Source organism: Aythya ferina (assembly GCF_964211825.1).
Source record: "Aythya ferina genome assembly, chromosome: 9".
Taxonomy (NCBI): Eukaryota; Metazoa; Chordata; class Aves; order Anseriformes; family Anatidae; genus Aythya; species Aythya ferina.
The window spans coordinates 14,345,916-14,362,990 of NC_140305.1; the positions used below are offsets into that span (position 1 = coordinate 14,345,916).

The 17,075-nt window shown below is 39.8% G+C and overlaps 1 protein-coding gene across 3 annotated transcripts in view; it reads right to left on the minus strand.

The window, feature by feature from the left end:
• ARHGEF4 (Rho guanine nucleotide exchange factor 4) overlaps window positions 1-16,809 on the minus strand; it is a 212,951-nt gene extending 196,142 nt beyond the window's left edge. For all 3 annotated transcript variants that reach the window (XM_084529194.1, XM_084529196.1, XM_084529193.1), the window contains exons 1-2: window positions 16,459-16,809; window positions 2,627-2,662 (exon numbers count right to left, since the gene is read on the minus strand). In XM_084529194.1, the coding sequence (XP_084385320.1) occupies window positions 2,627-2,662; window positions 16,459-16,674 (252 nt within the window). In that variant the 5' untranslated portion in view covers window positions 16,675-16,809. The remainder of the gene's footprint in view (window positions 1-2,626; window positions 2,663-16,458) is intronic.
• Between the last annotated feature and the right edge of the window lie 266 nt (window positions 16,810-17,075).

The window sequence follows — 17,075 nt, forward strand, 5'->3', positions numbered from 1 at the left end:
GTGATATGAACGCTAAGAAAAGGAGGTACAGAATTCAGATGTTTGTGTTGCTTAGACAGATTTGCTGGTGAATAGTGTGAGCTGTTTGGTTCAAGCATGCTAACTTTATTTTATCTGCTGCAATCGCTACAAATATTCAGTTCAGTATTTCCCTATATGACTTTTCATTGACATGATTACTACAGGGTAATGTCAGTATACATGGGACAGGAAGAGTTCTGCCTAATAGAGGAATAGGAACAGTGCACTCTCTGTTAAGATTTACTTTGTAATGTTCTCCAGCCAAGGCAGAGTATTAGTCCTTCACCTCATCCTTTGAATACATCTTAGGTGTGTAAAAGAAAACTGAAAGCCAAATTGGATGTACAAGTAAGCTCAGAATGATATCTGCTCTGAGCTTATTACAAAACCATATCTCAGGGATCCTCTCCCTCGAGTAGCAACACAGCCTCTTTGCAAAAAATTTACCAAAACATTAATTAATGCCAGTGGGCTGACAACTGAAACAGGAAAGAGAACGCTTCCTGACAAACAGGATGGCACAGGGAGCCACTCTTCTCCCGTGCCAGGGACAACTCCCTCAGACAGCTGAGTTCTCTCTCCATTGTCCACTGTCACTTTAACTCCTGATTTATGCTTCACCAAACTTTCTCTGTCAGTCAGGTCCATTGTGTCCCATGTCTCCATCAGGAAGACAGGGAGTTGTCAGGAAGCCCCCCTGGCTAAACAAAGCCCAGTTAATGCCAGCTTGCCATTTTTCAAATCCCTGTCATCATCTCTCTGGTATGTGCTAATGACTGGATGGGATTGCTGGCAATGGTCACAGAGCTGGTTTCTGAACTTGCCCTGGGAGACAGGAGCTAAATCACCAGCACCTGACAAACCACAATCCTCTCTTTGAGACGCACCAAGGTGCACTACTGCAAGGTGCTGACCAGCAAGGCATGGTCTATGTTCTGCTACGTGTTTTATCTACAGTTAAAATTGCTGTCCTCCACTGGAGTCCCATCAGTATCTTAACTCCAGCTGCCTGCTCCCCTCCTTTGAGACCCCAGACTTTTCATTTGTAATCTCTGCTGTGATTGTTAATGCCACATTTACAATCGAAGTAAGGAACTCAAAACATTTGTTCCAGTAAGTCTGGCATCTACTCTATCACCTGGAATAAATTCAAGTGTTTAGACTTGCATATTTATCTCTCAGTTCTCTACTGATAACTTAATACACCCATAAGTGGAGAACTCACATTTAAAAAGAGACCTAGTTATGATTTTTGCAAGACTGACTGCGGGGTGATGAACAGGTATTGTCCCGTACAAACCTGCTCACTGCCTCTCCTCTTGCATTAGAGACGGGGAATTTGCTGTGTAGTGCATGTAGGTATAATCAGAGTGTAGCATGTCAGCAGATGAGAGCTTGCATTATGTTTTTATTTCTCCATGAGCCTCCCCGTCCATTCACTTGTGAATAGCATGAATATGAATCCATGGCTCTTCCCTGCAGTGCCAGAGTTCAGAAAGGTTAGCTACAGCTGTGTAAAAGATGTGGGTTTTTCCTCTCATCACGGGACACCAAGTCTCAACTAATACAACCTGCCTACATCAAATACAACAAACACAAGTGTTACAACTTGCAATCGTTAGATATGTCCCAGAAATTAAAAGTACAAAGCTGATATAAATAAATTTAAAAGCAAACAAACAAAAACCAACACAGCAGTGGGGAAATTACCTACTTCCCAAGGGCTCTTTTGACAGCTGAGGACAAACTATTCAGATCCTGAAATGGAACCTCATTTCCATCCCAGTACTCTGTCCTCATGAGAGCTTGGGGGAAGGGGGGTAAAGGGAAGGGACTGAAAAATGACACTCACACAGGGGGAGTAACCTTCAAGAGATAATCAATGGCTCTGTAATGAGCAGCGGAATCTGCTGAATATTGATTAGCCAGTGCTGGCAAGGCTCTGCTCTGGGGAGTCAGCACTCCTGCCAGCTGCCTTGTGTGAACACAAAGGAGGCCTCAGCAAAAGGCAAATTGTAAATGGCACGTTTTATATGAGAGGCACCATTCAGGCCCTCAGTAGAGGGAAAAAAACAAGAAGTATGGCCACAGCACTAGCAAGCCCAAAGCATCAGCAGTCCTTGTAACTTCTGTTACTACACTGTTCTATGAAGTGCATTCCCAGGTGTGCCCTAATAAACTTGTTTTAAAGATCACCACTTGCAAATATGGCTGATCCTATGAGTTGCCACAGGTTCCTCTTCCCTAAAGTTTCTAGGAAACAGGGTGCTTCCTTAGACACCCCCTAGAAATTCTGTCCAATGTTACACCTGAGCACATGCAGGGTGTATTTATACATTTTAAAATTAATACTATATGCCGATACCTAAGCCAGCTCTAAGCAGATTTCATACCTTTGGAGCAGCACAGCTGTGTGTTAGTACTCCAACCCTCTCACAGTGCTTTTTTTTGTTCCTGTCCCACTCAAAAATTAGATTTTAGGATTTTAGTATCTCTTATTTTTCTATATGTAGTTAGATATTAATTTTTTGATTATAGGCATTGGTAGGTACACACCGTTTACTGCTCAGCAAATTAGCTATTAGTGACTAAAAGGTTATCCTACCTTTTCAGAAGCAGAGAGTCTTTTCTCACAGGCTTTCTGTGGAAAGAGAAATTGTGACAGTCAGGGGAAAGAGATCTGGCAACTGTATTCTCTAAAAAAGGAGAAAAAGGAGAAAAGAAAAAAGTTCCAGTTCCTGCCTGGTGTAACTCATCTGACTTCAGCAGGGCTGTCCCAGGGTAGACTCGTCCCTCTGTCTTTGCCAAAAAGAGAACAAGAGGAGCCAGCCAAAGGCATCTGCTTTTGCATTTCCTTACTGAATCTGTTCATTATACTCTCATGATAGAGAAGCTGTAAATAAAGGCGCTTCATGATGTTGCATTGTGCTATCCATAATTACATTGTATGTGCTTCATCAGTATACATGCTTCAGGGCACATTGCAAAAGCTTTTTATGTATTCAGGACTCTCCGGGTGGGTGGGTTAAATGAAGAGGGGGAAAAGCGAGCAGTTAGAAAAAGGAAGTCGAGCAGTTACCTAGAGAGGAGCTCAGCGTAAGAGGGAGGAGTGGAGGCTTTTTAGACACATGCTACAAAAAGACACTACAAGTCCCTTGCCCAGTTAGTTTGCATGTTATAAGCCGTTCACTTACCCTTTCTCTTTAAGATTATGAGCCCTCTAAAAGAACAATCATGTTTATACGGTGCTACCACATCAAAACCTCAGTCTGGATGGGGACTCAAAAGAATTTTTGTAACACAAGAAGTTCAGTTTGGAAGTTCTCTGAGGCAAATTTTATATAACCATAAAGTACACAAACTTCAGCAGATTCATGCAGGAACATCCCAAAATGTCCCAACTATTCCCTGATTTTGGAGTAATTTAAGTCAGGCATAACTCCCTTATTTGAAACCAGCATTAGAAAAAAAAAATAGAGTGAGATTAGAAGTGAATCCTAAATTCTTTAATGTTTTGCAGATTAGTTTAGAGTTATTGGAAGTGTATGGTGCAATTGTTTTGCCTCTGTGAAGAAATTCTGTTATCCTGCAAACATTTAATGTTCCCACTAATACTCTTAGTTTGGATGTAATAAAGCCTTGTGGAAATATAGAGCTTCTTGTAAGAGCTTTGCTTTCACAGGTTCAGAATCTGCCTCTGGATTCATGTGTATAATCGACGCCCTTTTTAGAAGTATTTGTGTTTGAAAAAAACTTGGAAAAAATCCTTAGATTAAGCAACGCCCAGATGGGATGGGGAGGGAGGCATTTGACAGCTAGAAGCTGAGATTGGTCTGGGAAGAGAAGTACAAACAGAGGTAGGATGAAGACAAGGGTTGGTGGGAACACAGATTTTAGTGGCAAATTTTCCCTTGTATTACCTGCAGGCACACACAGCCTGCTCTGCTGCAAAATCACAAGCGCAGGATGTCTGTTCTTTAGTAGAAATAATTCTTTGGGTTACAGTACTAGTAAAAGGCACTATTCAAAGTGAAAAGAGATTACAGAATGTGACCTGTGTCAAAATATACTAAAAAGTGGTGCTCCACAATGTTAAACTGTTTTTAATGCTAGATTTGATTGTGGAGTATAGAACAAAAGAAGTTCAAAATGCATACATCAAGGCAGCAGTTCTGGATAGTTTTACAACAATCTGAAAGATTGCTGTGCAACCCCACTTCAAAAAATAAAATAAAATAAAATAAAATAAAATAAAATAAAATAAAATAAAATAAAATAAAATAAAATAAAATAAAATAAAATAAAATAAAATAAAATAAAATAAAATAAAATAAGAAAGCAGAGCTAAAAACTGCCTCACCTGGGCCCCAGGGTTTAGCATTCTACGCAGAGAGCATATCCCAGGAATTCTCTAACAGGAGCTGGCTCGGAAGGAAGTGATTATATGACATCGCTTTAAGCCCTTGCCAGAAGAGCTGTAGACTTACTCCTAGTGCTGCAACTTAACAGGTTCTTGCATTTACTTCCCAGTCATCTTATTTACAGGCCTGACCTTCACAGACAAGAAAGCAAGCCAGCAAAGGACGTGAACAAAAATTACCATGTCAGAAACCTCCCAGCCAAGGCATAATTATCCCATGCAAATTCAGAAAAGCCGCAGGTTTACTCAGCTGGAGTTTCAAAGCTGTGCAATACAGGTGCAACAAAGAAGGCAGGATACCCAATGTAGTAAAATAATAATATATTACTACTATTACTACTACTACTTTACAGCAAAAAAGTCACTCCTTAACAGCTTTTGTAAAAGTCTTCCTATCATTTAGAATAATTATTACATTAATAATTATTAATTAATAACATCCTGTTTAGCTCTTTAACTCAACAAATGTCAAGGCCTTTTACATAGAAAGGCCCATGATTTGCTCACTTTGCATTACCTAAGATGCAACCCTGCCATCATGGCATGTGGCTTTACGGTGACTGCTGGCACAAAGACATCTCAGGGCTGCAGGAGCCAACATGTGGCTTCTTCAAGAAACTTCCCCTGGCCATACACACTATGCAGAGCAGAACTGAGAAACCTGTCAGACATATGTGGAGAAATCTACTCCCATAGTGCCAGAAAGCATGTAAGGGATCAAGTCCTTGAAAATTCCTTTTGATTAATTAAATCTGAAGCAATGCTTAGGAAGAGTGCAATGCACACCATCTGGAAGCAGCTCAGTCTGTCCTAGACCTTTCTCCCCAGCCTTAGTGTAGCACCGGGGTGAGTTCTGAATAAAACTACCCATGGAAAGCTGGATGAGACCCACACATCACCTCATCAGTATCAATGTTTAGACGTATGGATGTGTCCATGGTGACCATCCAGCTCAGCTGGGGATGTATTCTGCAAGTGCTAAGGCAGCAAGGAGCACAGCGGGCTCTGCTCACAGGGCTTTAAGCAAAAGCTTCATTCTGGGCAGCTCTGGGTCTGGACTGCAATGAAGACTGAAATACAAAGCTGCACACAGCCAAAAGTGCTGTGTTTCAAGTGGCTGGGGATCAAAACCATCCTGATTTGCACCCAAAACCATATACCATTTCAGGCTTGTTTGAAACCTATCCAGCTGCTGCTGAAGGGTTCACAAACTTTACTGCACTTGCCCTGAACTTTGCATTAGAAATGAAAAAGCAAAATAAAGCTCTCAAGTTGAAGGTTTTGCTTTTTTTTTTTTTTTTTTTTTTTTTTTTTTTAACATTTTGCCAATGCTGATACCTTAAAGAAAAATGGTATTCTGTTCCAAACAGTGATCCCAAACCCTGTTCCTTATATATGTTTTCCCAGATATTTTTCCTATATGTCTAAGGACTCCAGGCACTCATCAGCTTCACAGAAACTATCTTCTTTAAGAGAAAAAAGATCAACAGTTACAGAAACACAGTAGGCTATGCATATTTTTTTCACTCCCTCCATCCCAAAAAACCTTAGGTAAGTAACGATAACACATGCTTAATGGCATTCCAAAAATCAAATGAAAAGTTGTTTTAATAAAAAAAAAAAAAAATCCAACTCCTAAAATAATATATAAGAACTTTGAAGAACTTTGCAAATTGATCTTGGTACTACCACTACCCTGTCAGTGGTAGTACCTCTAAGATCAGATTCACAGATTGTGAATTCACACAGTCTGTGAATTTTTTGTGATTCACACAGTTACATGTCTTTATTTATTACCCTGTTGTACGTAAAGCCCTTTGCTACCCACTGTAAGTTATGGTGGCTCCAAATCTTTTCAGTAGCAAGTGCCCCACTGTTTTTCTGGATGAATTCATGTTCTTCTTGATCAGGTACTTCCCTTCCCTTGTAACATCCATTTTTTAAATATGCACTTAAAATCTCTGTCTTGAAATGAACACTGCAGACCTAGAGAACTTTCAGATAAACTGCAAAGCAGTTTGTTAAGAAGAGAAGGGAGAGTGAACCATCTGTCCGTATATACAAGTCTCGAAGCTCCAACTGTTTAAATAAATAGCATTCCATCTAAAGCAAAATCAGCTTATCCTTGAACAACAAAGCGTACTAAAACTTCTCCTAGAATAGCCTTTAAAACTACCCATTTTTCCTCCATGTTCATTTTTAACCTGTTCTAATTGTCAGCTCTTTTTTGAGATAATTTCACTGATAGTGTGAAAACCAAAAAACTTTAAAAGCCTAAGACAGTTATGAAAGCTTCTTAGAATGTTCTACCATTTTTTATTATATACATGTAGCTCTAAAATAAACCTGAAAACCCAAAATATTCCTATAACTTCTAATGCTTTTTAACATACAAGTTGTAGATGTCATTCAAATTTCAGTTCTTCTTTCCAGCTAGCAAGTAATCCTCCTCTTCATCTTCTATTCGTCCATACTGCAGTGATAGTTACCAGCCACTTTCCAAACTGGAGACTTGCTAGCCAGCAAGCCAACATCCTTTCTCCAGAACAGCCATTTACTTCCTGCTGGGAATATGCCAGTATTTCCTCTAAGATAAAGAGCTGACGCAGAGATGAAGTGTTTCTCCAAGGCCCTATAGGAAGCTTCAAGCAGAAATAAGAATGAACAGAGATCTTCAGTGCTTTTGCAGAGTGTTGAGCAAATTTCTCAGACTGCAAAGAATGAAATCCACCATACTGGAAGTTTAAAGCTGGTTTGAGCACATCCAGAAATACAGTGCTGTTGGGATGTGTGTGGACCACCAGTGCAGGGCTCTGGAGAACAGGGTTTGCACACACACTGGTTCCAGCCAGGCTGCTGTGTCCCTGGGGATCCACATAAGTGGTCTCCAACACAAGCAAACATCACACCCAACAAGATCTCCAGGCACATGACAAGCAAGTCAGAGGTGCCTGGGCTGGCAGATACCTTGAAGAAAGCTGGACGAAATTGAGCACATGTCCACAAAAAAAAAAAAAAGATGTTTGCAGAGCCCTAGTTTCAGCAAGATCAGAAATGTCATGAGATCACATTGAGATCACTTTCTTTTATTGTTTTTTCCACGTGCTGTCTCCCCTACCTCTCTAACAAAGAGGTACTCAAGCCAGGACATTTTCTGAAGTGCACTGGTGTGCTGTAAGAAAAAGGGGCGATTCAGTAGGCAGCTGTCCTCTCCCCAGGAGAGAGAGGTGTATCCAGGACTTCTGGACAATGTGAAACATTCTACCATTTATGACTGCCAAAGTTCCCAGGATGTCTTTAGTGCAGCCTTTGCCTGTTTCCAGCAGCAGCTTAAGTTCTTTTTTTTTTTTTTTTTTTTTTTTTTCCCTAGGAAACTTTTCCATGCTTCCAATGCATTTTGCTGATGTCAGTCCCCCTACACTCACTGTTGGGCATCCTAGCTGGTTATTTATGTGGGCTGGGAAATGAAAGGCTGCACTTTTCAAATGAACACTTGCAGTACTTATGCCATTTACAATTTTTATCTGGGCTAAGCAAAGCACAAAAGTCAATCCAGCAGCTATTATAATCAGCATTTGTTACAAGCCAATCCAAGCTCTAAAACACTTGCAAGATGACTGACATTTCCAAGCATGAAATATTCATAGCTTGATAACTTTCCATTGTAAACTAATAGTTCAGTTTTCCTCTGCAGTTATAACACTTTCTTTTTTTTTTTTATGACCTCCCCCCCCCATTCAGTTACTTGCTTCCAAGAGTTGGGACTTTCAGGGAAAAAATTCTAGTTTGAAAACTTTTCCTGCCAACATTATGAAAGCTATTTTCTCCCGAGTATTGCCATTAATAATATTTATTGCACATTCCAGTCTATCTCCCCCACGCTTCTCACCACACCTTAAGGGCCTTCTCTCTTTTTAGGCAGGGAGAGACTGGCTACCACACTGCGCTGGGGTTGCTCATTTTGCTAATAGGATTATAGCAAATAATACCCCTTAATAAAAGAAAAAAAATATGGAAACAGTATTAATCCCTTTTGCCTGCCCCACCCCATAACTTTCTGCCTGCACACAAAAACTATCTGTCTGCTTTGGCAGCAAAGAAACATTTTCAAATGTTTCCAAATACTAGGAGGTGGGTTTTTTTCTGCATTCTTTTTTTTTTTTTTTTTTTTAGTTCTGCAGGAAAATACAGACAAGAAGTAGAACAAAGGCTATGTCATTCTCTCTTGTGTAATTAATGTAGGGCATTTCTATTCCTTTTTGGAGAATATCACAATTACAAGGAAAAGATAAAGTAAATACAGGAGAAACTGTAAATAAAGCCGTATCTTTTATGCTGTTCAATGTCTCATACAATGCCACCATAGTGTGTCACTAAGCAATATATAAGATTTTAGTAGCTAAGACTGCAACACAACATAGTATCACATTTTTCCAGATGATGTCCAAGTGACAGATTCATATCACCTGCATAATATAAGGGGATGCAATACTGACCTTGTTTGATTTAGAGAGTTTCACTTACATTAACACAGAGAGTTAGCAGTAATGCTTAAAGAAAGCAGTGATGCTGGAAACTGGTTCAGGTGGCAGGTTCACATCCTACTACATTGCCCCTGCAGCAGGGGCAGTATCCTCTGGCAGAGTGTTGACAGGAGAATTCGGAGTGGTAAACCTACACAGACACCTCTTGGAAATCTGCCTGTGTACCTGCCTCTCTGCCCAGAATTTGCACCTGTACTAAGAAATGTTACTGCCTCAATTCCTCTGCTACCAGGAAGTTCTCTGAACACCAACACTACGATCACATCTGGTGCACAAGTAGTTACTACGGTTTATCCCATCCTTTTCTTTTTCTAGAATCAAAATAATGGTCCACATGTAGTGAGCACTATCAGGATTACACAATTTTCTCTGATCTGTGAATAAATTCACTGATTCCATCCAAAAACAAAGCTGAGACTTAAGGGAGACTTAAAAACCTGTTTTTCTCTGAGGAAAGAAATGGACATATCTAGTAAAACTCAAAGCAAAGGAACAGCTTGTATTTGTTTGATTGATTGGTTGTTGTTGTTTTGTTTTAAATTATCCATATTAGTGTACATTATTTTTACAGGAGTGAGGAAGTGTGTTTGAAGGTCAGATAGCCTTAAAAAAGGAGCTTTTCCACACTGAAATACATTCTTCCTCAGCGCAAATGCAAGTTTCCAAATAAATCAGAGAGGAGTGTGTGGAAAGGATACACTTGCAGATATTTAGAAGTTCAAATTTGATTTTGCTCCTTGTTACAAAATGGTAGAGTGATCTAGCTAACTTTTAATGCTGTCCTGCCCAAGCAATTTTGTGGTTACCTAGATATTGTGCTATCTGGCAACATCTCGTTCAGGGCTTGCTTTTATTGTGCAGTTGTCACACCTCCAATTCTGCAATCTTTGCCAATTTTCGTCCAGTTCTGTAAGTTTATAATAGAGCTTTTGGAGCACTGTACTTGAAGCCTTTTTTGTTTTGTTTTGTCCAACACCAGCTCTGCTTTTATTCCAGCAGAAAATACCAGGAGGAGAGAAAAAAAAAAAAAAAAAAAAAAAAAAAAAAAAAAAAAAAAAAAAACCAGCACCTTCTTAGATGACTGTAATCATGAGAAACTTTCTAGGAAGAGCTTAAAACATTTCAGCATGCACAGGAAGAAATCACTTGTTCACAGTCTGCCTTGTGTACTATACTAGACACTCAGGATTTCAGTCATTTTTTCTTACATAATTAGAAAGTAATAATTGAGCAAGAAAACTTTCATAGAATGTCCTGGGTTGATTGGGACCTCAAAGATTGTTCAGTTCTAACCCCCTGCCATGGGTTCCTCCACTGTTTTCCATTTCATTGCTTTGTCTTTCTACAGCACTGGGTCCCACCCAGCACTGCACATACCGTTTCAGGATAAGACAGGCTGTTCTAATATTGCTAGCCCAAATGAACCCTGAATATTTGGGCATAAATGAAAGGAAAACTGCATCAAAGAAGGTCAGAAATATTTCCCTTGAACAGTCCCATAGAACTACTCATGATGTTTTAGGAGTTAAGAGTGTATCTGATCAGACTGCTCACTCTAACAGCCTGTGACCCTAAATAAAATATTGGCAATTTTGATCAAATAACTGAAAGGAGATTGAGCATTCTCACTGACACCTCTGAGAGAGCTTAACAAACCAGCATTCCAAGGGGGTCAGAGAGAATGTTTAGGGCTTCCTGAAATATATCCCTCTTCAGTTGTCTCAAGTTGCACTTCTTGAAACACTTGGCTTTCACTCTGAGGGCTGAAGGCTAACAGTAAGCTTCAGTGGAGTTCCATTAATAGCCAAATAAAAAAAACATTTTATAGGGAAAACACATATTTCTGCAAGCAGCTGAACCAACACAGTCTGGTTTTCTGTGTTCTCCACAGTGGAAATGGAATCATTTACCTTTCCCTCAGGAGGGGCATTAGTTAAGTCTCTGCTTCCAATCCCTGCCTACCTACTTCTGCATCCCTGATATGAACTCTGCAGCTTCTGCCTCACTCAAATTTTGCTGAAATTGGCCACTACTCAAAAGTTAAAGGAGTTACAGACACAGCAAGTTCATGTAAACCATTAAATAACTAAAAAAAAATCTTACTGTTTCCAACAAACACTTATGTTAAAACAGTCGGAAAATAACTGTGAAGGGCCTCAGCCCGGTCCCACTGCAGTGTTTTCATTTTTTGATATCAGACCGCAACCTACCAGCACAGGGCAGGAAACACGGTCCACTGGCTAAGCCCTTGTCTCGCACTCTGTAGCTCAAGATTCATCTCCCTGCTCTGCCAAAAGCTTTCTGTGACCTGAGTAAGCTACATTTGAACCAAATTAAGAAAATATATAAGAAAAGAAAGAAAGAAAGAAAGAAAGAAAGAAAGAAAGAAAGAAAGAAAGAAAGAAAGAAAGAAAGAAAGAAAGAAAGAAAGAAAGAAAGAAAAGAAAGAAAGAAGGAAAGAAAGAAGGAAAGAAAGAAAGCTCAAATTGGGTTTTCCAGAGCCAACTTCCTGTTTTTCTTAAAACATACAAGTGTTCTCAGCAGAGTACATGAACTGTGTTAAAGACAGAGTAACAGCAGGCAACAATTATATCTGATCACTATAAAATAATGAAGAGAAGATCAGTCTGAAGTCCCTTTCCCCCTTCACTAGACAGCTTTCTTAGGGGTTGTTTTTTGCAATCCACAGACAGACCTCTCTCCTCAAGAAATCACCAACATCTCTAGCTTCCAGTCTGATGTGTGTACATCCTGGAATGAGAACTAAGGTATACAAAACGTAACTGACTGCTCCAAAAGAGGCCACAATTTCACTGAAGATCTTTCAGAAGTCAGCAAATAACATAAGACTAGAACTTCGTATCTGCATCTTTCTTTTTTTTTTTTTTTTCCCCTCAAATGGAAGGCAAACGAATGCAGGTAGTGCCACCAAACCTCCTTGTGACCAAAGCCTAATGGCTAGAGGATTTATATACAATATCTGAAAACCAGACTGCTCTTACTTCTCAAAGGGGATTCATCCCATGTTCTTGAACAGGCTGCCTTTACCAGTGCTACAGACATACAGAAAGATAATCCAGTCCTACAATGTTTATAACCTGAACTAAAAATCAAACTAAAAAAAAAAAAATCAACAAATGTGTTTTCCCCTTGACAGGCAATGAGCTGAGCAATGGGCAGTGAGACTATGATTGCAGAGTAATGAATCCATTGTACAGCTGAGAATTAAGCCCTTATGCTTTAAACCACAGGACAGTGATTTAAGCACTTCTATCTTTCATTTGGGATTCCTTCTGGTAGGTTCATGTAGCATGTCACAGCTCCTAGTGTTCAAGTTGTTATGCAGCAACAGTAATTGGAAGCTCCTTAGTACCACGAACTCAAAAGGATGCATACAGACAAGAAATTTGATTACAGATCTGCCTGACCATTTATTTTGCCTTTTATATAGATTTTGGGCTGTTAAGGAACACCAGCCGAGCTGACAGGAAATGCTTAAGGTATAATAATTAACAGGGATATCACGTGAACTAATCAACTGGTTTTGATATACAGCGGTACTAGATGTTACTGAATTGTTGAAACAGAAACTAAAATTGTGTTAAATCTTAATTAAAGCCTGCTATTATTGTGAGGTTTTGAAAAGATATTCTGACCTGAATTCTGAATAGAACAGGACATCCACCCCCTCTCCTTTGTGACTACCTTCCTTTTGTCTTAGTGTTTCAGAACTGATTATTTTGACCATTTAATTTAAGCTAGAAAGGAATCAGCTTATTTAAACCAATATAAACCATTCTTATATACAACAAGGGAATTGCCCATAGGGGGCTATGACAATTTTATCATTTGTTTCTAAAACTTTTCTAAAGTTTATAAAGCTGTTTGCTTCTTTGTGAGCAAGTACCTTGGGATACAACACAGTAAGCAGGCAAGAACTGGAAAATGAAGGGATTATTTATGATGCAAAGGACCACTAGCAGAATGAAGACAGGCTGTGCTTAGCAAGTGTGAAAACAGACACCAATTTGTGTGCACACTCATGCAGTTTGACACAAGAAAAGTTGTTCCAAAATAATCAAAGTCTACCCCTGTGCAACAGCAACAAATGCAATTACAATGTGAGGGAAGCACTGCCCAAGTCTGAGATCCAGCACCAGACCGGCTCTCACAAGGTTTTCAACTCAACCTTACAGATCCAACAGATTTCATTACAATTCAGACTACTGGTTGCAAAACCTGCAGCCCAAGATGAGAACCTCACCATTTTGTAAGATAACTTGAGAACAACTAATTTTGATAGTATCTGGGAAATTAGAAAGGCCCCACCTATTGACAAGCTGTGCTGTCCAGCCAAATGCATCTTGGATAGAAGCAAAAAGCTTTATTTGTTCTTGGGCATCTATAAATGAGTGCATAGGAATTCCTTCTTTACAACACTTCAGTGTTCACACATGGGGCTTAAAAAGGAGAACCAGCTTAAGGGATGGAAGAATAATCTTTGTGGCATATGGAACATTGAGAAAGATTCAAGTTGTCTCTCTCATCCTAACAAATTGTGGTGATTTGAAGCCTACCTTCAGACACGTGACAGAGGGGTTCCCCAGGTGGCAGTCTGCGGAAGACTGAGCAGGTTATGTGGCTCCCTCCACCACTTACACTCAAAGAAAGGCCACACAATTCTATTTCCCCTCCAGGGATAGCACTGATAACAAGTCATAGGCAGCCCCTGATGTATTTCCAGGCCATGAGCACACGGAGCCCTGTGTGTAGCCAAGAACTGGATTGGTTTTGATGTGCAGGGGATGCAGACAGGCCATGAAAGGAAGGTGGCTCTGTACGCACCAGCACCATTTCACTCCTGCCGGCCTCACCTTGGGGCAGGCTTGCTGGACCCTGCTAAGCTACGGAACACTGTGCTGATTTTGTTCCTGTGAGTGGGAAGGAGAAAACAACTCACTCTTTTAATGTCAGCTAGGACTTGGAAGAGACTGAAGTCATGGAAGAGCATCAGGAAATAAGAAAATGGGGTCTCAAATCTGAGCAGTCTTTAAGCTCAGCAAGAGAGAAGCATTAACAAACTAAACGTTGCTATAATAAAGAAGTTTAGTTATCTTCTCAGCTTAGTCAGGGCATTTTAAGGTTCTCAGAAAGCTTTCTGAAAAAGCCTGTGATTTTAACAGAAGCTCTCCTCACTCTTTCATGTAGTATGAATTGTTTCTTCCTGAACTGAAGGACTAATATGCACTGTGCAAATATAATGTTACATGCAAGCAGATACAATCGCAGGCAGGAGCATCTTTCCTAACTTGTGTGTTTTAATAGCACTTCCTGTTATTTACAAAATTATATCCTCTCAGTGATGGAGCAACCAGAGAACACTCCAGCCATAAGCATCTGTACAAAGTACTAAATGACACCGTGTAATTTACAGCCCAGTCCACATGGAGATTTTTGTGTAGTTACAGGCCTACATGAAGAAGGGAGGTGAAAGGACATCAGGCTTCCTTGGCTAGATTGTGCATTCCTGCTGCCCTGCATGGTACTGACATCTCATGCTTTTCCTTGCATCAAGCACTAGCTTTTACCCCATTTTGTTTGCCGCTTGTCAGGTGTAAAAACAACCATTTGTACTAATGGATAACATGCGCACAAGACTGTTGTATGCATGCCACTTAAAGTTTTATGCACATATTTATGCACATATTTAATGCCCCAAAAATCTATGCATTGGCAATGAGTCCAAGGTATTAAACTTGCCGTATGCACCCAGATCGACCATTGGATGTAAGCCCACTAGCTTTGTCTCATTCTGCAGCAGAGTTATGGCTCTTAAAACCTACAGATTCAAATGTCTGGTTGCAAAGGGGTCAAGCCACAACAAAAACAACCAAATAAATTAGCAACTTTCCAGACAAGGGGCAGCCTTCCCCTCCCACGATCAGCACTCTGCCAAAACACCTGGACAGCACCTGCATTTCCCCAGCATTGGGCATCTGCCCACATGATGGCCCTGACTTGTTGCTCTGGCATCTGCCCCGGGGGCTATTCATTCCCCCCCACCATATAACTCAATGGATTCCGACCCCTCTCAGTCAATCTCACAAAAGATGACTGAAATAAGCAAGCAGAAAAATTACAAGGAAAAGTCAAGTGGAGGAAAGTGTCTCTATCTGCCCCCTAAAGCAAGGATGTGGTAAACCCTACCAACAGGCACAGGCACTACAAAAATGGAACACATATGGAAGCAAAGCTATCTAACAATCTTACAGATAAAACTGTTAGCACTGTGCAGTTTACATTTTATAACAGTTTTGCATAGCTACGCTGGAAAAAAATGATGCAGCTACTGACACAAAACTGCCACACATGGAGAGGAGCCCATAGGAGGGGGTTTGCTGCTGCTGAGGCACCATGTGGCCCCACACCTGCGGTCTGTGGCACATCATCATCATGTATTTCCTGTCTGCCACATACTTCTGAAAAAACAAACAAACCAACAAAACAAAACAAAACAAAACAAAACAAAAAAAAAAAAAAAAAAAAAAAAACAGGAAAGATTGCTTTGACATTTATTTTGGCCTATCAGGTGAGCTTCCCATTGACTAAATACCTACAAAAGAAAGTCTTGAATGCAACAACACAGAAGACAAAGGAAGAAATAATACACATTCCAAATGTATTCAAATAGCATTGCTACACATAAAAACACCAACGTGCTATGCTCAAGTGTAAAGTCCTTCTCTGATTTAATCTAAAACCTTAAACCTATCATGTGGATAGGACTGAATGTTTCATATGTAGGTCTGCAAATCCAAGCAGCTTTCTGCAAAGTGAAACAGCCTGAACTATAGCATTTATAATTGGTTTGATGCCTGATTTTTTCCTTAGTAACACAATAAGCAAAAGCATTTTAATTAGATGTGCTCAAATCACATTTAAAATAAGTGCCACCACAGTCTCTACACTAATTCTCCACTATAATTGACAAAATATTCCAAACCCCCATTTTTTGACTTTTATAATGCTTAGATTTTCAGGCCTGAAATACGTTCTGATGTTTATTCAAAACAAGAGATGAATGTAAGCCAATGAAGATCACCACAAGAAATTTACACTTAGAAAAATGCACTTAGAAAATAAGCTAAATTAATATCAAGTCCTCTGCAAGTAAGTAACAGAATACAGAGAGAACCTGCTTAGCAGTTACTAGTGTATTGCTTTGTATACTACTCCACTAGTAGTCCCTGCAAGTTTTCCCTTGTTGGCTGACCTATTTCTGGGTACAGCGTCAATATTTACAGTGCTCCTTTTACAATAATGAGTGAAGACAACTGTGTGGTACAGTTGTCAAAACTGTATGGTTCGTATTAACAAACTATCAAATACTTTAACAGAGATTTTGCTCACTCTGCCTTTTAAGCACATACACAGTTAACTAAAATATCATGCATTTGCACTAAAATCTCTTACCTTGTAGAGTTTCAGCAATAACCAGCACATCGAGTATGCTGTCCCGGTGAATTTTGCTTTCATGTATCTTTCAGGCAGAAAGGTAAGGTACATTTGTACCAAATCCAGCTCTTCATGGGCAACACTACTGCCAGCATTGTTAATATTATCGTCCCCACCCTCTGTTCTTCCTTCTTCTGCTGCTGATGATGCACCCAAACATCTATTGAATTCCATTTTAAGAATGTTTTTCCCCCTTCTAACAAAGCCCTGATCTTTCCAGACACATCTCAGTAAAGTTTTTATCTCCTATAAGTAACAATATTCCTCACTCCTCTGAAATTACGTAGCCCTGTCTTTAAGCCAATCCAAAAAGTTAGCTTATGGTAGAACAAAGTTTCTTTACACTGCATTGACTCTTTGCCCTTCTCTTATTGAACAATCTCCTGCAAGCCTGCATACAGCTGCAAGATAAATATAGCACCAGCTAGCCTTGTCATACAGCACAAGAATACTCCTGCTGTTGCCAAGAGAGAAAAGAAAGATTCCATTTATTTAAAGAGCAAGTCCATAGCACCAGTACTTCCTCATTCATTTGGGATGGGAGGTGGGAAGATGAAAAATCTGTGATTTTTTGT